The 25,015-nt window shown below is 40.6% G+C and overlaps 1 protein-coding gene across 12 annotated transcripts in view; it reads right to left on the minus strand.

Moving 5' to 3' along the window:
* The window catches only part of invs (inversin), a 282,226-nt gene that overhangs the window by 209,894 nt on the left and 47,317 nt on the right, over positions 1–25,015 (minus strand). For 10 of the 12 annotated variants that reach the window (XM_072575544.1, XM_072575542.1, XM_072575546.1 and 7 more), the window contains one exon: positions 3,728–3,863. The exons of 1 other annotated variant lie outside the window; for it this stretch is intronic. In XM_072575544.1, coding sequence (XP_072431645.1) covers positions 3,728–3,863 — 136 coding nt within the window. Of the gene's footprint in view, positions 1–3,727; positions 3,864–25,015 lie in introns of those variants that run through there. One more of the 12 variants, XM_072575550.1, reaches the window with a different exon arrangement.

The following is a 25,015-nucleotide window of genomic DNA, read 5'->3' on the forward strand; positions in this document are numbered from 1 at the left end:
CGCTGTGAAATGGACTTTCAGAATACATTTGTTAAGATTTTGCACAAGACAAAAACAACACTAAATGAGTGCACCATGCAATTTAAGGTAACACTACAATATGGGCTAGCAGTTAGTTGGGGAGTAAGAGGTAGACAGCAAGAACAAAGGGAACATTCATTAATTAGCAGTATGTGACAAGTGTTGTTCACTAGGGATAAGACTGGGGTCACAGCTTTTCACCATATGTATCAATTGAAGGAAGATAAGTTTTCATATTCATGTTTGTAAATTACACCAACTTAGATGTCATCTTAAATTGGATAACAAAGCACAAATTAGAAAAAAAAAGTCAAAAAAGCCCTGCGTTACTTAGTTCAGTTAGCTCGATTGCTGCTTTTTGATGCAGTGTGACACCAACAACCTGAATTCAATTCCCGCACCAAATGACAGTATCATGAAGGATTCTACTTCTCAATGTCTCCCCTCTCCTGAGGCTTTGTGAACCTCAGCTTAAGCCATTGCCAATCCTCTCTCTCTAATGAGACAGTATCCCTGTGGTCTGTTGAGACAATGGTGATTTTACCTTTTAGTACACAGAGTTCAGAACATGGAAATGCAAGCTCATAAACTAAGGGTACAGGATTGACATAATGGAATATTTCCATAATGGTAAGAGACTGGATCGGAGGAGAACCATGGAACAGGAGTATCCAGTATATAAATCACTAATAGTGACTGCACAACTATTTAAAAAAAAGGATACTAGCATTTATCTCAGGGGCAATGGAATACACAGATTATATTTCCGCTTATACAATTGGGAGTGTTTGGAGAAGGAATGGAAATTTTAGGTGTCAGAGTAAATTAGAATGACAAAGTAGTTGAGGATTTTTGTGTAAATAGGAGATTAAATAGGAGAAAATTGTTGACAGTAATTTTGAAGGATGTCGGACAATACTAGATGAGAGGCAACCACTGAGGATGACAGCTACTACACAACCAGAAAGCAAAGCTGTGATGTCAGTAGTTTAATGAGAATGGAATGAATTTTGTTACAAGTTAGTTTCTCAGAAAACCAACTTGTAACAAAAGGTTGACAACAGTAAGTGGAATTATTTACAGAGAAAGTGATATCATATTCAAGAATATCAATGAGATTTAGCTGTATTAATCAAAATGGTAAGGGTTCGATGGTTGATTTTATTTGACTTCAATCAAATTCTCTCCATCTTGATTTCATTTTGTTTTTATATTTTCAAAGTGTGTCTTTGGAATGGAATAATAAAAAAAAGGGTTTCTGTTATCTTAAGTGCACCAAAACATATTGAAATGCTTATAAAACAGAGGTTGCTGGAAAAGCTCAGCAGGTCTGGCAGCATCTGTGAAGAGAAATCAAAGTTAACGTTTTGAGTCCAGTAACTCCTCCTCAGAACTGGTGGTAGCTAGGGAAATGTCAGTTTACATTCAGAACATAAGGTGGGGTGGAGGAGAGAAGGAGTAAACAATAGATAGGGTTAGAGCCCAAAAAGAAACAGCAGTTGGACAGACAAAGGCGACAACAATGATCTGGCTGGGACGGTGAATAGCTATCAATGGAGACTATTCGTAGCTAACAATAGGTAGTGTGTAATGGCAAACTATGCAATAACAAAACCTAGCGTGTGAGACAGAGGGATGAGACATGGGAGAGTTCAGGCCCTAAAATTATTGAACTCTCTATCAAGACCAAGGGGCTGCAGGGACCCCAAGCAGAAAATGAGGTGTTATTCTCCCAGCTTGTGCTGGAGCAGTGCAGCAAGCCCGAGACAGAGACATTAGCCAAAGAACAGTGTGTTGTGTTGAAGTGGCAGGCAACTGGAAGCTCAGGGTTGTTTTTGCAGTCAATGTTCTGTTAATGTCAATGTTCTGTGAAGCAGTCACCCAAACTTAGTTTCCCAGTGTAGAGGAGACCAAATTGTGAGCAGCAAATGCAGCAAACTAGATTGTGAGAAGTGCAGGTAAAGTGTTGCTTCACCTGGAAGGTATATTTGGGCCCTTGTATGAGGTGGTGGTAAATTGGCAAATGTTACACCTTCAGAGGTTGCAGAGCAAGGTGCTGTGGGGATAGTGCTGAGAATGAAGGAAGAATGGACCAAGTTATGTCAGAGGGAAAAATTCCTGCAGAAGGCAGATGAAGGAAAGGAGGGGAGCATGTGTCTGGTGGTGGCAAGTCACTGGAGGTGGCGGAAATGACATCTAATGATCTTCTGGATGTGAATGCTGGTGGGATAGTAGGTAAGGACAAGGGGAACCCTAATGCTGTTGTTGAAGGGAAGAAAGGGGGTGAGGGTGGAAGAGCAGGAGATGGGTTAGACCCGGTTGAGGGTGCTGGGGAATCCTCAGATGAGGAAGGTGGACATTTCAGATGCTCCCTTGTCGAAGTTAGCCTCATCGGAACACATGCAATGGAGACGGAGGAACTGGGAAAATGGTGTGGAGTCTTTACATGGTGCTAAGATGTATAGTCCAGGTAGCTGTGGGAGCATTTACAGTGGATATTAGTGGCCAGTCTTTTCCCAGATATGGAAAGAGCGATGTCGAGTAAGGGAAGGGAGGAGTCAGAGATAGATCAGGTGAAAGTAAGGGCAGTGTAGAAATTGGAAGCAAAATTGATTAACGTTTCCAATTCAGACAAGAGAGGGAAGCAGCGCCAATGGTATCATTGATGTATCGGATAAAGAGTTGTGGGTGGAAACCAGAATAGGACTGGAACAAGGAATGTTCCACATATCCCATGAAGAGACAGACATAACTGGGGCACAAGCAAGCATCCATTGCACCCCTCTGACTCTGATTTGTTGCACCCAACGTGGTCTCCTGTACATCGGGGAGACAGGACACCAATTTGTAGATCATTTCAGAGAACATCTCTGGGACACTCACACCACCAAACCCCACTGCCCTGTGGCTGAACACTTCAATTCCCCCTCCCACTCCGCCAAGGACATGCAGGTCCTGGGCCTCCACAATCGCCAAACTCTTACCATCCGATGCCTGGAGGCAGAAAGCCTCATCTTCCGCCTTGGAATACTGCAACCACTCAGGATCAATGTGGATTTCACCAGTATCTTCACTTCCCCTCCCCCAGTCTTATTCCAGTCTGAAACCTCCAATTCTGCACCGCCCCCTTGACCGGTCATACCTGTCCATCTTCCTTCCTTCCCACTTCCGACCTATCACTTCCATCCACACCTTCATCTACTTCTCACATTCCCAGCTACCTTTCCCCAGTTCCACAGCCCTATCATTTATCTCTCAGCCCTGCCGGTCCACAAGTCTCATTCCTGATGAATGGCTTATGCCCAAAAAATCAATTCTCCTGCTCTTCGGATGCTGCCTGACCTGCTGTGGTTTTCCAGCACCACACTCTCAAGTCTGATCTGCAGTCCTCACTTTCTTCAACCCTCTAACTAGAGGGGATTGTGTGTAAAGGGATCACACATCCATGGTAAACAGGAGATGCCTGGAGCTTGCAAAGTGGAAATTCTGAAGCTGATATAAAATGTCAGAGGAATCGAGGATGTATATGGGCAGGGACTGGATCGGGGAGAAAAGACTGAGTCAAGGTAGGCTTCTTCAATTTTGCTGAATCTATACTCTTTGAATCACCTTGCCTAAATGGACCGATATTTCATTTACTTTTACATGTCAGCTGCAAAACACTTGCAACCTTATAGTATTTAACTACAAAGATAAGGTTGCTCACCTGCTATGAGTTTATGCAGTGCACACCTGTCTCCATTGACTGCAGCAGCATGAACTTGAGAGGTCAGTATTGATCCATTAGACAACCAGTTCTCTGTAATATTTGTACTTCCATCAGATCGAGGTACAATTCCTGCCTGAGTAAAGAACAAGTCAATCAAATAGTATAGAATATTCTAGGTCAAAAATAAGATGTCTTTTTTCTAATTTGGAGATGCCGGTGTTGGACTGGGGTGTACAAAGTTAAAAATCACACAACACCAGGTTATAGTCCAACAGGTTTAATTGGAAGCACACTCGCTTTCGGAGCGACGCTCCTTCATCAGGTGATTGTGATGACAATCACCTGATGAAGGAGCGTCGCTCCGAAAGCTAGTGTGCTTCCAATTAAACCTGTTGGACTATAACCTGGTGTTGTGTGATTTTTATCTTTTTTCTAAGCATGCCTCCAAATTCGAACTTAACTAAGAATTTTCTAGGCTTAGGTACGTGTCAGAAAAATACTAATATCAATTTTAAAATAGCATTCAGTTGTTACAATTCCTTAAACAATGCACAGAAGAGTGGATACTGGTTTTGTTTTCCCAAATTAAAAAGTAGACTATAGCAAACAGCCCTTCATGTGGAAGGCACCGGGGTACAAAACAGGAGAAAGGACTAAGCAACACATGAATGAAACATTTGTATCAAGCATGGATCTTACATCTGTGGATTAAAAAAAGGAAGGAAAATCTCAAGACACGCAAGCCAAATTTCACGTCAAAGCACCAGGTAAGAATATAGCTCAAAATATAATTTGATGCAATAAGGCGTGGTGAGGATTTAGGAAGAAAAACAAATTTACATAGTGGCACACTTCTAAATTAGCAGAAACTAGAAATAGGATCTGGATGTAGGTTTGCTCACTGAGCTAGAAGGTTCGTTTTCAGAAGTTTTGTCACCATACTAGGTAACATTATCAGTGAGCCTCCAGGTGAAGTGCTGGTGGCATGGCCCACTTTCCATTTGTGTGTTTAGGTTTCCTTGGGTTGGTGATGTCATTTCCTGTTCTTTCTCTCAGGTGGCAGTAAGTGGGATCCAAGTCAATGTGTTTGTTGATAGAGTTCTGGTTGGAATGCCATGCTTCTAGGAATTCTAATACATGTCTTTATTTGGCTTGTCCTATGGTGGATGTGTTGTCCCAGTCAAAGTGGTGTCCTTCCTCATCTGTATGTAAGGATGCTAGTGAGAATGGGTCGCGTCTTTTTGTGGCTAGTTTCTACGCTTCTATGGATTACACAAAATTCACAAACCAGGTGCCCCCCTCAGACCCACAGTCTCACGGCCTGGAACACCAACTTATAGATTGGCCAAGGGGCTACACTAAAGATTAAAACACTTAATAGAAGACTCACGCCATTCCATCCACTCCACCCAAAGAATTCCTGAAGACCATCAAGGACATCAAGATAGAAGAGGATGAAATAATTGTCTCCTTTGACGTAACAGCCCTGTTCACATCCAACATCAACCTGGCCAAGGAAACACTGACTACATTATTAGAAGAACAAAGACACAAACACCAAACACCACCAACTTCATCAGCAGGACAGTATCGTCAAGCTCGTGGACCTATGCATTACCACCCACTTCACCTTCAGCACAAAACCTACAGACAACCCAACGGAACACCCATAGGATCTCTGAAATCAGGGTTCTTAGGAGAAGCAGTAATGCAGAGACTCAAACAAACAGCTCAGCCAACTATCCAACCCAAACTTTGGGTCCGCTACATGGATGACACCTTCATTGTCACCAAACAAATTAGAGAAAACCTTCAAGACCATCAATAATACCCTTACTGGCATAAAATTCACTAAAGAGGAGGAAAACAACAACAAACTGCCATCCATAGATGTCGCAGTAGAGCGAACAGCCAATGGGGAATTTCAAAACAGCGTTCACAGGAAAACAACACATATGGACCAACTATTGAACTACAGAAGCAATCATCCCAACACCCACAAACGGAGCTGCATTAGAACATTAGTTTAATGAGCCACCACTCCCTGCAGTGCAGAGGAACTATGAAGAGCAGAGGAAAATCACTTATACAGTGTACTCAAAAAGAATGGGTACCAATAAACAGTCAGATTTCTCAGCAACAAATCCAAACAAGCAGACAAAACATGTCCAGAAACCCTAGCCACTCCCCTGTATCAAAGACATCTCGGAAATGACTGCGAGACTACTCACACCTCTTAGCACCATTGTAGCCAACAAACCCACCAACACACTAAAACAGCAGCTAATGAACTTGTAAGACCCTATACAGACAACAAACAAAACTAATGTCATATGCAAAATATCTTGCAAGAACTGTAACAAAAACTACATTGGACAAACTATCCACCAGGATACATGAACATCAACTAGCCACAAAGAGACATGACCCATTCTCACTATTATCCTTATCTGCAGGTGAGGAAGGACACCACTTTGGCTGGGACAACGCATCCATCCGAGTACATGCCAAACAGAGACGTGCAAATGAATTCCTAGATGCATGGCATCCCAACCGGAACTCTATCAACAAACACACTGACTTGGATCCCATTTACCACCCTCTGAGAAAAAGAACAGGAAATGACATGGCCACAAGAAATGACATTGCCAACCCAAGGAAACCTAAACACATAAATAGAAAGCAAGCCATGCCACCAACGGTTCATCTGGAGGCTCACTGATGATGTTACCTCATATGGTAACGAAATATCTGAAAACAAATCTTCCAGCTCTGTGAGCAAACGTACATCCAGAACCTTGACCTGAGCTACAAATCTTCTCAAAAGTCACTAACGAGAAATAAGACTTAAATAGAAAGGAGTGTTATGTAGAGATAAGATATATAGTGGGAGAGGTTGGAAGCTAGAAATGACAGAAAAATCATACTTCAAATGACACATCCTATTTTTCTTTTGTCACTAGGAATGAGGAAAAGATGTCAGTTTCGAAGATACTGGAATATTATATAGCTATTGAATGGACTTGGATGTATATGGAATTCAAAGCATTTGAAAAGAAGGAATGTAGATGCTAAAGGAATAAACCATGTTTTTTTGACACATATCAAAATGAAAGAAATCTGGGAGTCAATTTGAGATGAACACTAAGATCTGACACCTTAGAATTGAGTCAATGAGAAGATGTGTTTTTTTTTGGCTGGGCCTCTAGATACATGAAGGGACTATTTTATCCCTAGAGGGGATTCACAAAATAGCTGATTCTCAAAGTGATGAAGGTTTGTGCATGGTTTCAGCAGCAGATGGGCTGAGATAGGGGGAGGTGGGAAATATCAAGATGCAAATGGGTGATCTTTGTGACAGGGTGCATGTGGAGTCAGAAGCTCAACTTAGAGTCAGACTCTACTTTTCGTCATTTACATAAATGATTTGGATGCAAGCATAAGAGGTACAGTTAGTAAGTTTGCAGATGACACCAAAATTGGAGGTATAGTGGACAGCGAAGACGGTTACCTGAGATTACAACAGGATTATGATCAGATGGACCAATGGGCTGAGAAGTGGCAGATGGAGTTTAATTCAGATAAATGCAAGGTGCTGCATTTTGGGAAAGCAAATCTTAGCAGGACTTATATACACTTAATGGTAAGGTCCGAGGGAGTGTTACTGAACAAAGAGACCTTGGAGTGCAGGTTCATAGCTCCTTGAAAGTAGAGTCACAGGTAGATAAGATAGTGAAGGCGGCATCTGGTATGCTTTCTTTTATTGGTCAGAGTACTGAGTACAGGAGTTGGGACGTCATGTTGTGGCAGTACAGGACATTGGTTAGACCACTGTTGGAATATTGCGTGCAATTCTGATGGATGTTGAGAAACTTGAAAGGGTTCAGAAAAGATTTACAAGGATGTTGCCAGGGTTGGAGTATTTGAACTATGGAGAGGGGCTGAACAGGCTGGGGCTGTTTTCCCTGGAGCGTTGGAGACTGAGGGGTTACCTTATAGAGGTTTACAAAATTATGAGGAGCATGGATAAGATAAATAGACAATTTTCCCTAGGGTGGGGGAGTCCATAACTAAAGGGCATAGGTTTAAGGTGAGAGGGGAAAGATATAAAAGGCAACGTTTTCACACAGAGGGTAGTACGTGTATGGAATGAGCTGCTGGAGGAAGTGGTGGAGGCTGGTACAATTGCAACATTTAAAAGGCATTTTTTTGGGTACATGAATAGGAAGGATTTGGAGAGATATGGGCCAGGTGCTGGCAGGTGGGACTAGATTGGTTTGGGATTTCTGGTCGGCATGGACGGATTGGACCAAAGGGTCTGTTTCCATGCTGTACATCTGACTCTATAGAGTCACCAATTCTACAAGTAGTCTCATTAAACCTGAGACAATGACTGTGCAGGGACTGCTATTCATGGCTGTGATCTTTCACAATGTTTAGTTCAAAAATTCCTTTCTCATCCAGACTGGCAGCCAAATTAAAGAAAGTTATGTATAATGACATTTGCAATCTTAGGTTGACTCAAAAGGCAATAACATTATTTTATTACAACATAAGGAATCTGGCAGCCAATTGTCAAACAGTAATGACTCAAACACCACTAAGATAATGATCAGTTAATCTCTTTTGGGGATGTTGTTTGGGGGATGCCAGGGTTGGCCAAGACGTTGAGGAGAACTCCTGGTTTCTCTTTGAAACTATGTCATAGAATATTTTATGGACACCCAACTGTGGAAAGGAGTCCAGAAGGCCTTTGACAAGGTGCCACAAAAGAGGCTGCTAAATATGATAAATAAGGTCCCATGCTATTTTGGGCCAAAGTACAGGCATGGATAGAGGATAAAGGCTGACTCACAGTAGGCGCTGAGTAGCTTAAAGGGATCTTTTTCAGGATGGCAGTTGGTAACTAATGGAGATCCGCAGTGATCAGTCATGGGACCACAGCTGTTCATTATACATTAATAAACTAGATAACAGAACTGAGCGCATTGTTGGTAAGTTTGCAGTTAACACAAAGATTTTTGGACAGACAGATAACGATGAGGAAGTGGGGGATCGTAGAATAACTCGGACAGGGTAGGAGAGTGGACAAAGAATTTACAGATGGAATACAATATAGAAACGTGTGAGGTTATGCACTTTGGTAAAAAAAAGTAGCAGTACAGGCTATTTTCTAAATGGGAAAAGTGTTCCAAAAATCTGAAGCTCAAAGTGACTTAGGAGGTAGAGTTCAGGATTTTCTTAAGGTTAACATGCAACTTCAATTGGCAATCAAGGAGGTAAATGCAATGTTTGCATTCATTTCAAGAGGGCTAGAATACAAGAGCAGAGATGTACTTTTGAGGCTGTATAAGGATGTGGTCAGACTGAATTTGCAATATTGTAAGCAGTTTTGAGCCCTCTATCCAAGGAAGGACTTGCTGGTTTTCGAGTGGGTCCCAGAGAGGTTTATAAGAATGATCCTAGGAATGAAGGGCTTGTTTATGAGGAGTGGATGAGGACTCTGGATCTGTACTCCATGAAGTTCAGAGAATGGGGTATCTTACTCAGACACAATACAAGAATGAGAGGCTAGATATAGTGTACATGGAGAACATGTTTCCACGAGTAGAACAAACTTGGACCTGAGGGCACAGCCACAAAATGAAGGAATGACCCTTTAGAACTGAGGTGAAGAGGAATTTCTTCAGCCAAAGCTGGTGAATCGATGGGATTTATTGCCACAGAAGGCTGTGGAGGCCAAGTCACTGGAGTCTATTTAAGGTATAAATAGATAGACTCTTGATCAGTATGTTGATTAAGGAATACAGGGAGAAGGCAGGGGAATGGGCTTGAAGCAGACTCAATGGGCTGAATGGCCTAATTTTGAAAGGCCATAAATCTGGCCAAGGGACTCAACTACAACCGCAGGGATGCCAAGATAGCAGACTTCCTAACAGCACTAGAATGCACACTCAGAAACAATGGACTAACAGAAGAGACACAACAAACAGTGAGACAAAGTATCGTACCCCTGATAACAAGGAAAAGACATACACAGAACCTCAACACCAAGGAGAGAGAAGGACTAAAAGCACTAAGAAACGATAAGAACGTAATCATACTACCAGCAGACAAAGGCAGAATGACGGTCATCCAAAAAGCGCAACTACTTGCAGATACCAACACCTACCAAAACAGGGAGTTTGACCCCAACCCACAGCTCACCAATGGGATAAACAATATACTGAGGAACCTACAAAAAAAAACGGACAGATAACCAGGTTTGAACGACAGAGAATGAAACCTGACAGCAACAACACCCCCAGATTCTATGGACTACCTAAAGTGCACAAACCAGATATCCAACTCAGACCCATAGTATCACTACCAGGGACACCATCACACAAACTGGCTAAAGAACTACAGCAGAAACTGAAACACCTGATCAGCGGATCCAGACACTCTATACAGTCAACACAGGAATTCTTGGACATCATCAGAAATATACACATAGACAAGGAAGAAACCATGGTCTCATTCGATGTAACAGCACTGTTCACCTCTATCGACAAAACCCTAGCCAGAGAAACAATAGCCAACCTGCTGGAGACACAGAACAGACAACAAGACGGGGAACCTATCAACAAAGACTGCATTCTCAAACTACTGGACCTGTGCTTCTCAACACACTTCACATTCAACAACCAAATATATGAACAAATCAACGGCACACCCATGGGCTCACCCATCTCTGGACTCATAGCAGAAGTGGTAATGCAAAGGTTAGAACAAACAGTCTTACCGCAAATTCAACCCAAACTCTGGGACAGATAGATGGATTTTACCTTTGTAATCATTAAAAACACAGAAATAGAGAACACACACCAGATCATCAACGCCACACTCACAGGAATCCAATTCACTAGAGAGGAAGAAAAGGACAACCAACTCCCATTCCTAGACGTGATGGTACAGAGAACACCGAACGGAGAATTCACCACAAAGGTATACAGGAAAGCCACACACACAGACCAAGTCCTAAACTACGAAAGCAACCACCCCAACACACACAAAAGAAGTTGTATCAAGACACTGTTCAAAAGGGCCACAACACACTGCAGTACACCAGAACTGCAAAAAAATAAGGAAGAACACCTCTACAAAGTATTTGCCAAAAACAGATACCCATGCAATTTCATCAACAGATGCCTAAGGGAAAGACAACAGAATGAGGACATGCCGCAACCCAAAGGACTAGCCACACTACCATACATCAAAAACATTTCTGAACTGACAGCCAGACTACTGCGACCACTAGGACTCATAACAGCACACAAACCAACAGCCACGCTCAGACAACAACTCACCAGGACGAAGGACAAGATACCAGCATGAGCAAAACCAATGTAGTGTACAAAATCCCATGCAAGGACTGCACAAAACACTACATAGGACATACAAGACGACAGCTAACGGTCCACATCCATGAACACCAACTAGCCACGAAACGACACAACCAGCTAGCCTTAATGGCCACACACTCAGATGACAAGCAACATGAGTTCGACTGGGACAACACTACTGTTATAGGACAAGCCAAACAGAGAACAGCCAGGGAATTCCTAGAGGCATGGCACTCATCCACAGATTCATTCAATAAGCACATCGACCTGGACCCAATATACCGGCCACTGCAGCGGACAGCTGGAACTGACAACCGGAAGCGGCAGATACAAATCACTATAAATGCCGGAGGAAACATCACAGAAGCGCTTCACAGGAGGCTTCCAAGCGCTGAGGATGTCACCTAGACAGGGGACGAAACGTCTGCAACACAAATTCCCAGCTCGGCGAACAGAACCACAACAACGAGCACCCGAGCTACAAATCTTCTCACAAACTTTGAAATTATTTTGTCTTATGCATCTAAAAGACAACACCACTGAACACTGTGGCACTCCTTCATTACTGCAAAGGTGATAGCCTAGATTTTGGGCTCAGATTTCTGAAGTAAAACTTGAATCCACAATCCTCTAATCCAGAGATATGATAACTATGAAAAAACTGAAAGAACTGCAGATGCTGCCAACCAGAAACAAAAAAAGAAGTAGCAGGAAAAGGAAAGCAGGTTTGGCAGCATCTGTGAACAGAAATGAAAGTTAATGTTTCAGGGCCGGAGACCCGTCCTCGATGATCTGAAACGTCAACTTTATTTTCTCTTCACAGGTGCTGCCAGAACTGCTCAGCTTTGCCAGTAACTTCTGTTTTTGTATAAGGTAACTATGGCTGGGCTACAACCTACAGCTCTTCGATTATCATAACGAGTAGTTGTACAACAAAAGTTAGCAAAAGGGGATCAAAAGAAATACTGAAAATTTATTATTAGCTAACACTAATTCTTTTATCATAAAAACATACCTTTAATTATTATCCTTTACTGTGTCATAGATATGAAGTTTCAAGGCCAGATTTTAAAAATAAACTTTAAGCGTTCTCCTCAACCAATCCAAATAAGATGAGGAATAACCAATACAATATGCAAACAGTTTATATTTTTAAATTTGCTCATGGGATGTGGGTGTCACTGGAGAAATTAGCATTTATTGCCCATCTGTAATTGTTCAAAAGACAAATGCTGTAAGTTTGGGAACACATGCAGGTCAAACTCAGTACAGATGACAAATTTCCTTTTCTAAATGGCAGGAGTGAATCAGAGACTTTTTACAACAATCAACAATTGTTTCAATTAGACTGGCTTTTCTTTTCAGATTTTCATCAAATTCAAGTTTCACTATCTACCATGGTGGGATTTGAACCGCTGTCCCCAGGACATTCATCTGGGGTTCTGGATTACTGGTCCAGTGACAGTGGCCACAATGTCCCCATGTTCCCCAATATGATGCCAACTTTAATTATTGCCATTGAAACCAGAACAGATTTGATGGAAATTCAATAAACATTCCAACTAATTTTGAAAAATGTTCAAAAAGAAAAAAAAATCTCACATATGCAGCCCTGAAGAGTTTTTGTTGTTCATATATTTACAGTAAATTTGTAATCATTGAGAAATACAGCTTTTTCCTGTGGGTTTTTGTAAGCAGAATGGAATATATGAGAAGGTATTCATTGCAGTAATCCACGTTTTTTTTTAAGCGGTATTTGAACTTTGGCAATTTCTAAGCTACCCAAACAAGCGTCATAGATCCACCACATCATTACCATAGCATTCACTTTCAGCACACTTGCGTGACAGGAACTCCTCAATTACTTAACCAGCCCTCCCACAGTCTTGAACCTTAACAAATGCTTTGGAATGCGTCAAGACTTCACACGAAAGACCAGAAACACTCTTGTGCCAAAAACTTTAAGAGTTAACCCAATCACTTCTAGAATTATTCTATATATTGTCAAGTTGCTTGGCTGATTTTTAAATAAAAAGATTGTGAACCTTCCTGCTTTGCCAAACTTCTACCTCCAATGAAGCTAAAATGGCAAATCTCATGAAAATATAAAACTAAACTGAAAGCAGTTGAGTCTGTGTACCATCCATAATGTGAATCATACAGAAACCATTTGGCCTTTTAACTTAACATAATAAAGAACAGTATCAAAGTCATTTTAGCTCAGTCTCCATTGTTGATCAACTGTTTGTGTTCTGAAATAAAAATGAGAAAAGCAACTTGTTAATTTAAATACATTCTGAAAGTGGTCCCTTTTTCAATATAATGAATTGTGGTTATGTAAATCTAACCAACTGTTTTGCTGTTCAATTTTTAAAGAACCAATGAAAATATACGTAACGAGCAATTTCCTTCATCTCCCCCACAAATTAATAGTTTTTTTTAAAATAGAAAGTTAAAGGTTAAAGTACTACAAATGGAGTCATACATCATGAAAACAGACCCTTTGGTACAACCAGTCCATGCTGAACATAATCCCAAACTAAATTAATCCCTCCTGCCAGCACTTGGCCCATGTCCCTCCAAACATTTCTTATTCATGTACTTATCGAAATATCTTTTAAACATTGTAACTGTATCCACATGCATCACTTGCTTTGGAAGTTCATTCCACACCAACCACTGTGTAAAAAAAGTTGCCCCTCATATCCTTTTTAAATCTTTTTCCTCTCACCTTGAAAATATGCCCCCTCATCTTGAAACATCCTGGTAAATCTCTTCTGAACCCTTTACAGCTTAAAAATATCTTTCCTATAATAGGGACACTGCAACTGGACACAGTATTCCAAAACAGTCCTCACCAACATCCTGTACAACCTTAACATAACATCCCAATTCCTATACTCAGAGGTCTGAGCACTGACAGTAAGCATGCTAAACACCTTCTTAATGACCCTGTCTACACGTGATGCAAACTTCAAAAAATTATGTACCTGAACCCCTGCGTCTCTCTCCCCAAGGCCTTCCTTTTAATTGTATAAGTCTTGACTTTGGAGAAAGTGAGGACTGCAGATGCTGGAGATCAGAGTCAGAGTGTGATGCTGAAAAAGCAGAGCCAGTCAGGCAGCATCCGAGAAACAGGAGAATCAACATTGAGTATACTGATGAAGGGCTTATGCTTGAAGCGTTGATTCTCCTGCTCCTCGGATGCTGCCTGACTTTTTCAGCACCACACATTTTTACTTAGTCTTGACATTGTTTTACCGAAATGAAAAGCAACAAAACTTCATCTTCATTGTTAAATTATATAGCCTTCCATTTGTTGATATTTCTTAATGTTTCCTGCAAACAGCAAGAACACCTGATCACTTTTCATAAAGACTGTTCAGCTTCATAGATCTGTGCTGATACTTTAAATCAGCAATTAGAGTAACTATCATTGCACCACAAAACAATAAAACTAATTTTTAAAAAGTTATTTTCAGAATTCACCACTTGCTTCTGCCGATGCAATAGATTCTGTAAAGGTTCTTGATAATTGCAAGTTAGCAAATGTCACTCCACTATTTAAGAAGGGGGGGAAGAGGGACAATGGAGAACCGCAGATCAATTAAGCTTGACATCTACTTTTTTTTTTAAGTCATTCACGGGACGTGGGCATCCAACGTAAATCCACTTATGGCAATATATTGCAGCATTTTAGGTTTTGTCTTCAGCACAGATATATCCAAAACACTTGTTTCATTTCCTTTGGTGCTATTTGAATTTGTCCCACTGTGCAGCCTAAGTAAGTCATTTTTGCTTCACCAAATTTACTTGCAACCATTTTCATGACCATGTTGATTCTGTGTATCTTATCAGACAGTTCATTCAAGCAGTGTAAACATTCTTCCTAGGTTTGGCTGAACATAACCTAGTCGTGACATAAAGGTGAGTTACTTAGACCAATGACTTTGTTGTTGAATTGTTAGAACGTTGCTGGTGCAGGTTTTATTCCAAATGGCACAACTTTACATTCATTTGCTGGTTAAAAAAGCTGATATTTCTTTGATTCTGTCACTCAATGCAAATTGCTCATATCCTTTTAGCAAATCGATATTGGCAATGAATTATGCATGTGGGCGGCACGGTGGCACAGTGGTTAGCACTGCTGCCTCACAGCGCCGGAGACCCGGGTTCAATTCCCGCCTCAGGCGACTGACTGTGTGGAGTTTGCACATTCTCCCTGTGTCTGCGTGGGTTTCCTCCGGGTGCTCCGGTTTCCTCCCATAGTCCAAAGATGTGCAGGTTAGGTGAATTGGCCATGCTAAATTGCCCGTAGTGTTAGGTAAAGTGTAGATGTAGATGTAGGGGTATGGGTGGGTACGCTTCGGCGGGGCGGTGTGGATTTGTTGGGCCGAAGGGCCTGTTTCCACACTGTAAGTAATCTAATCTAATCATTCTTTCAATACAGTTCTCTAGTCTAGCAACAGGATAACATTCAGCTCTTGTTATCACTTTGACTTATGTTAATCATAACAAAAACCTTGTGATCTATCTGGTTCACCATCATAATGGGTGAGCTCTAGGTACTCAGTTTAGTAATGTGATTGCCTGTCATGAAATTTACCTCTACGCTCACCTGAGGTAATTTCTCTGGACTGAGCCTGTAAGGATGTTGTTTTATGGGTGACATCTCCCCATATTAACATCAAAAAAATGTTTTCATGGCTTATTCAGATATATTAACTTATGAGTCTAATAGCCTCTGTAGTCACTTTGATAGGATTCTATCTTCCAGAAAAATATTGTATCTAAATGTTTAAGTATCTCCATACTATCCAATCTAATTACTAGAGAGTCAACTTACAACTTTTCATTTCTGATTCATTCTGCAATTGCTTTCATCATTTTATTTTACATCCTATTTTTTTCACTACGTAACAATCCTCCTTGTCATAATATCTCTTAAACATATTAACATGACAAACACATTGATTCTTTTTCTGGTAAGGAGTATTCACGACATAGCTGCCATTACAGAGTTTCTTTTTGCCGATTGAACATTGCTACTAATGGTTGCCCAGAAACAGATAATAACACTAACATCTCACAATCAGTAAAACAAAACTTAGCTTTGGTTTTTATCTGCTTTATTTTCATTGATTGTTAAATACATTATATCTACTAATTCCCATGCTTTGATTAATTTTTCTCAAACTTGAAACACAGACTTGAAGGGTAGCCACTCAGCTTTAGTTTATGAAATTGCTCTTTAATCCATTTAAGGATCCTCCTACCCTAATGTCCATGCATCAGTTCAAAAGGACGGAGTCCTTGCCTCTAATTGTAACATTGCTTGTCCAACAACCAATCGGTTGGGCAGAAATTTACTCCAATTATGTATTGGGAAGAGCCAAAATCCTTGCCGCAAACAATTTCCTATCTGATAATTCCATCCTCCTCGTCTTACTAATAAGGTTGATTGCATATCCTCAATCTGATAAACAATTGAAGAAGGCCAAATAGTTTTTACAGGCAGGCAAATGACCTTTAAAGAAGTACTTTCAAATTGAAAATGTTTCCAGTTTCTATTGTAATAAGTACATAAAATACATGACACACACACGTACATATTGGCATGAATCTGAAAAAAATCCGTTGTCTATATCACTATAAACAGCAAATTGAAACGGACTTCGATATTTTCAAAAACTTTTACGAAAATTGCAGATTGCAGTAATTTTTTTGGCATAGATTATGCAAGTTAGAAGTCCACCCAATTCTCCTGGTCAAGCAAACAGCATTGCTCACTGAAACTCCAGTTCATGTGACATCTCACTTGAAGTGCAAGGGTGGTCATGCACTAGTGCACAAGTCAAATGTTAGTATGCAGATACAGCAAGCAATTAAGCAGGTTAATTAAATGTTATCTTTTATTACAACAGGAATTGAAACTGGGTATGGAAGGTTGAATTATAAATAAAGACTGGATAAGCTGGGACCTTTTTCATTGGAACACAGGAGATTCAGAGGTGACCTAATTGAAATTAATAGAAATAACGAAGGGTATAGATAGAGTGACTGGTAGTTGTCTTTTCCCTAGAATGGGGGATTTCAAAACTCGGGGGCACACTTAAGGTGAGAGGAGAGAGATTTTAAAAAGACATGAGGGGCAAATATTTTACAGAGGATGGTTCATGTGTGGAATGAACCAGACGGGGAAGTGGTGGATGTGAGTATAATTACAATGTTTAAAATACATTTGCATAAGTACATGAATAGGAAATCTTCAGGAATATGGCAAGGAGGCAGGTGTGACTAGTTTAGTTTGGGATTATGTTTGGTATAGACCAAAGGGTCTATTTCTGTGCTGTATGACTTTATAAATCAATTACTATGTGATGCTTCAGTTATGATTTGGAGACGCCAGTGTTAGACTGGGGTGTACAAAGTTAAAAATCACAACACCAGGTTATAGCCCAACAGATTTATTTGGAAGCACTAGCTTTCGGAGCACTGCTCCTTCATCAGGTGGTTGTAGAGAATAAGATCGTAAGACACAGAATTTATAGCAAAAGTTTCCAGTGTGACGCAACTGAAATTATATATTGAAAAAGACCTGGATTGTTTATTAAGTCTCTCATCCTTTAGGATGACCATGTTGATTTCAGCTCTTTCATATGTAAACCGCAAAATTTTTTTTATAAGTTGCATTGACACTGGGAGCTAACACCTTCAATACATTATCTGGGCCGAAATAACACCAATTGTTAAAGTTCACTTGAGAATGTAACTTATAAAAAAATTTCTGCGATTTACAATATGAAAGAACTGAAACCTTCATGGTCATTCTAAAAGATGGGAGACTTAAACAATCCAGGTCGTTTTCAATATATAATTTCAGTTACATCACACTGTAAACTTTTGTGGTAAATTCTGTGTCTTACAATCTTATTGTCCACAACTACCTGATGAAGGAGCAGCACTCTGAAAGCTAGTGCTTCCAAATAAACCTGTTGGACTATAACCTGGTGTTGTGTGATTTTTAACTTTATGTTTCAGTTACACAGGGACATTAACAAGACCACATTTTGCGTACTGTACTCAGTATTCATGTACTTCTACTTATTTAAGCAAGAATGCAAATGCATTGAGGTGCTTCAAAGGATGTTTACTAGATTGATACTTTAATCACTGTTTTAAAAATAGAGGTTTTACCCTCTTAAGACAAAGGTAAGGAGATTTTTTTTCTCTCAGAGGGTTGTCTAACTTTGCCTCAGAGTGATGGAATAGTTTTCAGACAGAAGATTTTGTTCAGCAGGGAAATCAAAGATTATCAAGACGAGATGGGAACGTGGAATTCAAAAAACAAACAGATATGCCATGATCTTATTGAATGGTAGAGCACGCTTTAGGTGTTGAAAAAACTGGGTATTAGGCAAGAACTTTCAAAAGTTGATTGGGGGCAGATGTTTGTAGGTAAAGAATGGCTGGGAAATTGGAAGCCTTCAAAAATGAGATAACGAGAGTTCAGATACAGTATGTTCCTGTTGGGTGAAGGTGGTAGGTCTAGCAAAATACTGGATGACAAGAGAAATTGAGGTGTTGGTTAAGAAAAAGTCACGCAGACAGCAGAGATCAGGTGAATTCCTAGAAGAGTGTAAAGGCAATTGGAGTATACTTAAAAGGGAAAGGAGGACGACGACAAAATGGGGACGTGAGATAGTTTTGACAAATAGGGTTAAGGAGAATCCAGAGAGCTTCTACAAATACATTAAAGGCAAAAGAGTAATTAGGGAGAGAATAGGGTCCCTTTAAAGATTAACAAGGCAGTCAATGTGCGGAAATTCAGGAAATGGGGCTTTACTAAACAATTATTTTGCATCAGTGGAAAACGATGTGGAAGATATGGAATGTGGGGAAATAATAGTGGCATCTTGAAAAGATATTATAGACGAGGTGGCGCTGGACATCTTAAAATGAATAAATGTGGATAAATCCCTGTGACATGATCAGGTGAACCCCAGAATTCTGCAGGAAGCTAGGGAAGATACTGCTAGGCTTCTTGCTGAAATATCTGTATCATTGATAGCCAAGGTGGAGTGCCAGAAGACTAGAGATTGACTAATAGTAGTGTCATTATTTAAGAAAGGTAGTAAGGAAAACCCAGGGAACTGTAGCCAGAGAACCTGACATCGGTGATGGGCAAGTTGTTGGATGGAATCCTGAGGGACAGGACTTACATGCATTTGAAAATACAAGGACTGATTAGGGATAGTCAACATGGCTGTGTATAGGAAATCGTGTCTCACATATTTATTGAGCATTTTTGAAGAATTCACAAAGAGGATTGATGAGGGCAGAGCAGTGGATGTGATCTACATGGACTTCAGTGAGGTGTTTGACAAGGTTCCTTATGGGAGACTGGTTGGCAAGGTTAGATCACATGGAATACAAGGAGAACTAGCCATTTGGATACAGAACTGGCTCAAAGGTAGAAGGCAGATGGTGGTGGTGGGTTGCTTTTCAGACTGGAGACCTTGTGGTGTGTCACAAGGATCGGTGCAAGGTCAACTGCTTTTTATCATTTACATAAATGATTTGGATATGAACATAGGAGGTATGGTTACTAAGTATGCAGATGACACCAAAGTTGGAGGTATAGTGTACAGCAAAAAAGTTACCTCAGAGTACAATGAGATCTTGATCACATGGGCCAGGGAGTGGCAGATGAAGATTTATTTAGATAAATGTGAGCTGCTGCATTTTGGAAAGGCAAATCAGGGCAGGAATTATACACTAAATGGTAAGGTCCTGGGGACTCTTGCTGAACAAAGAGTCCTTGCAGTGTAGGTTCATAGTTTCTTGAAAGTGGATTCCCAGGTAGACAGAATAGTGAAGAAGGCATTTGGTATGCTTGCCTTTATTCGTCAGTGCATTGAGTATAGGAGTTGGGAGGTCATGTTGTGGCTGCACAGGACATTGGTTAGGTTGCCTTTTCAGTATTGTATGTAGTTCTTGTCTCCCTACTATAGAAAGGATTTTATGAAACTTGAAGGGGTCCAGCAAACATTTACAAGAATGTTGCTGGGGTTGGAGGATTTGAGCTATATGGAGAGGCTAAATAGATTAAGTCAGAGGGTCAGAGGCAGACAGTTGACTTTACAGAGGCTTATAAAATCATGAGGGGCATGGATAGGGTAAATAAACAAGATCTTTTCCTTGGGTGGGGGAGTCCAGAATAAAGGGCATAGAACAAAGAGAAGAACAAAGAACAAAACAGCATGGACACCCCAAGCCTGCAACACCACATTTTGCCCATCCATACTAAAACTGAGTTCACTTGTAGGATTTGAATCTCTCTAGTTCCTTCCTATTAATGTATTTGTTTAAGGTGAGAGAGGAAAGATTTAAAAGTGACCTAAGGGATATTTTCACACAGAGGGTGGTGTTTGTATGGAATGAGCTTCCAAAGGAAGTGCAGAAGGCTGGTACAATTACAACATATGAAAGACATCTCAATGGGTATATGAATAGGAAGGGTTTTAAGGGATATGGACCAAATGCTGGCAAATGGGACTAGATTAAGTTAAAAATCACACAACACCAGGTTATAATCCAACAGGTTTATTTGGAAGCACTAGCTTTCAGAACACTGCTCCTTCATCAGGTGGTTGTCCGAGATTAATTTAGGATATCTGGTCAGCATGGGTGAGTTGGACCGAAAGATCTGTTTCCATGCTGTACAACTCTATGACCATTTCTGCTCCTAATCCGTATGCTCATATTACAGAGCTATAGATGCAAAGTCAATTCAGTTAAACGAAACCTTTGCACTAAGGCCACTAGATGGAGGTGGTGCACTAATTATCTCACTGTGCCTTTCAACAAAGTATTTGTAAATTGCTATACTGTTAAATAGTATATATGTATACATTATCTCAAGCACAATGCCATGGATTCAAGATTGTGCAAGTTTACACCAGGCCCACAGACCTTCCAAGATGCAGAAAAAAACAGTTTTGCTGCAATATCTGACTTTTCCTGGGTGAAAGGAATAACTGATTGTACGTGTAGAGTTATAAAAATCTACAGCAGAGAGTAAAGGCCCTTTGGCACATTGAATCTGCGCCAGTCAAAAACAACCAACTAACTATTCTCATGCTATTTTCCAGCACTTAGATTTGAGATTTAGATTGAAGTTTAATCATCACACGTACTCCAGTACGGGGTACAAGAGTACTGTGAAAAGTGTACAATGTGACTACACACGGCGCCATCTTAAGCACAATGCACCTAGGTACAAAATCTTACAGAAAAATGAAGAAATAAATTACAAACTTCAGCACTACAGTCTTCTTGAGTAAAGAACTGAAAAAAAAGTTAAAGCAGTCCTCTCTTAAGCCATAGGCCAGCAGACACTCCAAACTGGGCTTTCCCCCAACAGGACTTGCTCTTCCCTGCGCTGGGCTAAGACTTGCCTGTGTTTGCCTGCCACCCTCACCACCGCTGCCGACCTCCATCGGCCAGGATCACCACCTCAGCATCCTTCACTGCAACTAGGGCCTGTGCTGGGCCCCAGCTGCTTACATGCTCTGTTGCCGCATTAACTGCCTTGCTGCAGACTCCTGCTCCAGTACCACTCTCGATAGCGATTAAATCATGATGCTGTTGACCTTCAATGTCCATCATCCACCACTGTCACTGCCTCCATGACCGAACTCCAAAGACCAAAGAACCAAAATAAAAGACACAGAAAAGCAACAAAAGAAGAAAAACATAGAAAAGTGGTCGGAACTGACAAGTTATGGTGAGGAGCCCTAGTCCGCCACCAGTTTGGCCCATTGCTTTGTGTGCCTTGGCACAGGCCATCTAAATACTTAAATGTTATGTGAATTTCTGCCTCTACCACCCTCACAGGCAGTGAGTTTCATATTCCCACTACCCTCTGGATGAAAAAGCTTTTCCTCACACCTCCTCTAAACTTTCTGCTCCTTCCCTTAAGTCCATGGTCCATGAGGGGTCATTGATTCCTCCATCAAGGGGAGGAGTTTCGTCCTCTCTACCCTATCTATGCCCCTCATAATTTTGATTTGGCGATGCCAGTATTGGACAGGAGTGTCCAATGTTAAAAATCACACAAAACCAGGTTATAGTCAAACAGGTTATTTGGAAGTACTAGCTTTCGGAATGCTGCTCCTTCATCAGGTGTTTGTGGAGTATAAGATCGTAAGACACAGAATTTATAGCACAAGTTTACAGTGTGATGCAACTGAAATTATACATTGAAAAAGACCTGGATTGTTTGTTACGTCACTCATCTTTTAGAATGATCATGTTGGCTTTTTCATATGTAAATCCCAGAACCTTTTTTTTTCAAAAGTTACATTCTCAAATGAACTTTAACAATATGTGCCATGTCAGCTCAGATAATGCATTGAATGTATGAGGTGCTCTGTGTCCCAAAACTGCATGAATCCATGGAAGATTCTGTAAATCACCTTTTTAAGAAATAGAATCAGTCTGAACACTGGGCACAGGCAGCCTCACACAGGGCACCAATAGGATCATGTTCCTGATAGGTCGGAGAGATTCATCAACAAAAGGCACTCCGTTCTATCAATGTTTGGATGGGATTAGACCACCAGATGATATTATGAATGTTCAATTTCCAGACAATGTCACCATGTTTAATCTGGAGGAATCTTGCCTGACACATGACTGCCTGTATAGCAACAAAGCTTTTAATGACATGGTTAAAAATCACACAACACCAGGTTATAGTCCAACAGGTTTAATTGGAAGCACTAGCTTTTGGAGCGCTGCTCCTTCATCCTTTAAATGACATGGCTCTTCACTCCCCTGAGAAACATACAGAATGGGACCCAGCAGCATTATCATGGGAGTTATATTCAAATGTGGAAGATCATTGAAAGTTCCGTTATTAAAGATAAATTTTCAGGTGCTTGACAGATCTAGTGACATATTATAATATTCAACTGCCAAAGTGGTCAGGATATTGGTGATCTACTTACCCTGCACAATTTTGGGCACTCAAAAAGAGATAGGTGCCAAGGAAGGACCCATGTCATCAGAACAGGAGGATGAAGAGGAAGGCAAGGAATGGCTCGTGGTGTCAGAAAGTGAGTCATTTTAAATACATGGTGGCCAGCGATGGATCGGCAGATGCCAAGAGTTAGTGGTTGATTCCACGCAATATGTAATGGTCAAAGAAGACTTTTTAAAAACAGCAGAAATTGATCACAAGTAACTCACAACACAGAGTATTCACTGTAAAGTGACAAACCTGAACCTTCAAGTTAAAGATGCTAGTGCCATCATTATGGATTGTGCTCCAGTGTCACTCAGAGAAAACAGGGGCACGCCACTCCCCACTCTGGCTGCATGATTATGAAGAACAAGATTTCTGACCTGAGCACACAGGGACCTGGTCTGTGCTCACTGGCATATGTACTACAGATCCCGTTCTGACACACAGCCGTGGAAAACAAGGGTGCCAAAAGCTACACAGAACCCCTCATGCCCTTCCTTGATTGCCAGTCTTATGTATTCTTTCAGGTAGCCTGGAAGAAACCAACTGCTGGACTGCAGCTGCTGACCTCTCCAACCACCAGCACAGGAGTCCTATTTTGATTCACATGTCATATACACTATGGAGAGCAGTGCTTGCATTATGAACAGGCTGGTCCAGTCAACTAAATGTATGGTATCAGCACAATGATAGATCTTCAGCATACACAACACAAAAATAAAATCCCCTCCAGCAGCTTCAATTATTTATTTGACACAACAGATGCTTTAAGGTAAAAGCTTCATAGGACACTGAAAACACTTCTGTTAGCTACCCCAATTAAAGTCTACCTGTAGTCAGCTTATATCAAAGCAATGACACATTGGTTTCAGGTCATTTATTGAATTTTCCTGCTGTAAGAAACAACATATTTTTCATTTTTGGGATTGTAAACAGAAAAGGGAACTTGGACGACAGTAACTAAAAAACCAGGATAATTTTGCCACTTGAAAATCAAGTGCTGCATATATTGTTGAATTGTGAGATAGAACATATTCATTTGAAGCAGTAAAAGGGAGAATTTAAGACTGAGGACACCAAGAATCTTCCAAGTTAAGAAGCTGTAGGACAACAGCTATCTAACTGCTTGAACCGCACAGTGCTAAAAAGTTGCAACTTCCAGGAGCTGCCGTTTCTGGAAGAGAAGAAAAGTCCAGAGTCAGTAGAGAGAAAGCACCTGTCACTTTCTCTCTCAGCCCACATGGGGAAAAGACTGAACAACAATGAAAGCTTAGAAGAATAAATTCTTGAAAAGACCTCAGTCCACCTGATCAGCCATTGATTCAAAGAATGACCATCACCCTAAAGGCAAAAGTGTGTTAACATTGCAAAATTCAACAGGACTGTGAGAAAATAATTTTACGCCTGGTGTTCTGGATTTCTAGTCTTCAGAATTTTACTTAACCTGCCTATATTATTTTTCCAACCATAGTTTGTGTGTTAACCAGTTGTCTTTTGTTTATCTTAAGTATAACTGAGGTGTATTTTGGGACTTCTAAATGTATAGTTTAAAATCACACAGTAGTATATTAGAAATCATTTCATTTCACTGCTCTTGCTAAAGTTAAGTCATTTGCTGTTACTGATTAACCTGGCGTGACTGCTTTTATCCTGCGGAGCAGTCAGACAACTTGGTTATTTTAGTAGTTGCTTTAGATATTATACATTTATACACTTTGCAGAATAGTGGGACATGATTATCAGTGCACTCTTCCCAGATTATTAAAGGTAGTAGGACAAGTGGAGAGAGAGTACTTAATAAAGCAAACAATGTCTTCAGCTTTATTAATACAGGCATAGAATAAAAAAAGCAGAGAAGTGATATTGATG

This window comes from Chiloscyllium punctatum, chromosome 8, assembly GCF_047496795.1.
Source record: "Chiloscyllium punctatum isolate Juve2018m chromosome 8, sChiPun1.3, whole genome shotgun sequence".
Classification (NCBI taxonomy): Eukaryota; Metazoa; Chordata; class Chondrichthyes; order Orectolobiformes; family Hemiscylliidae; genus Chiloscyllium; species Chiloscyllium punctatum.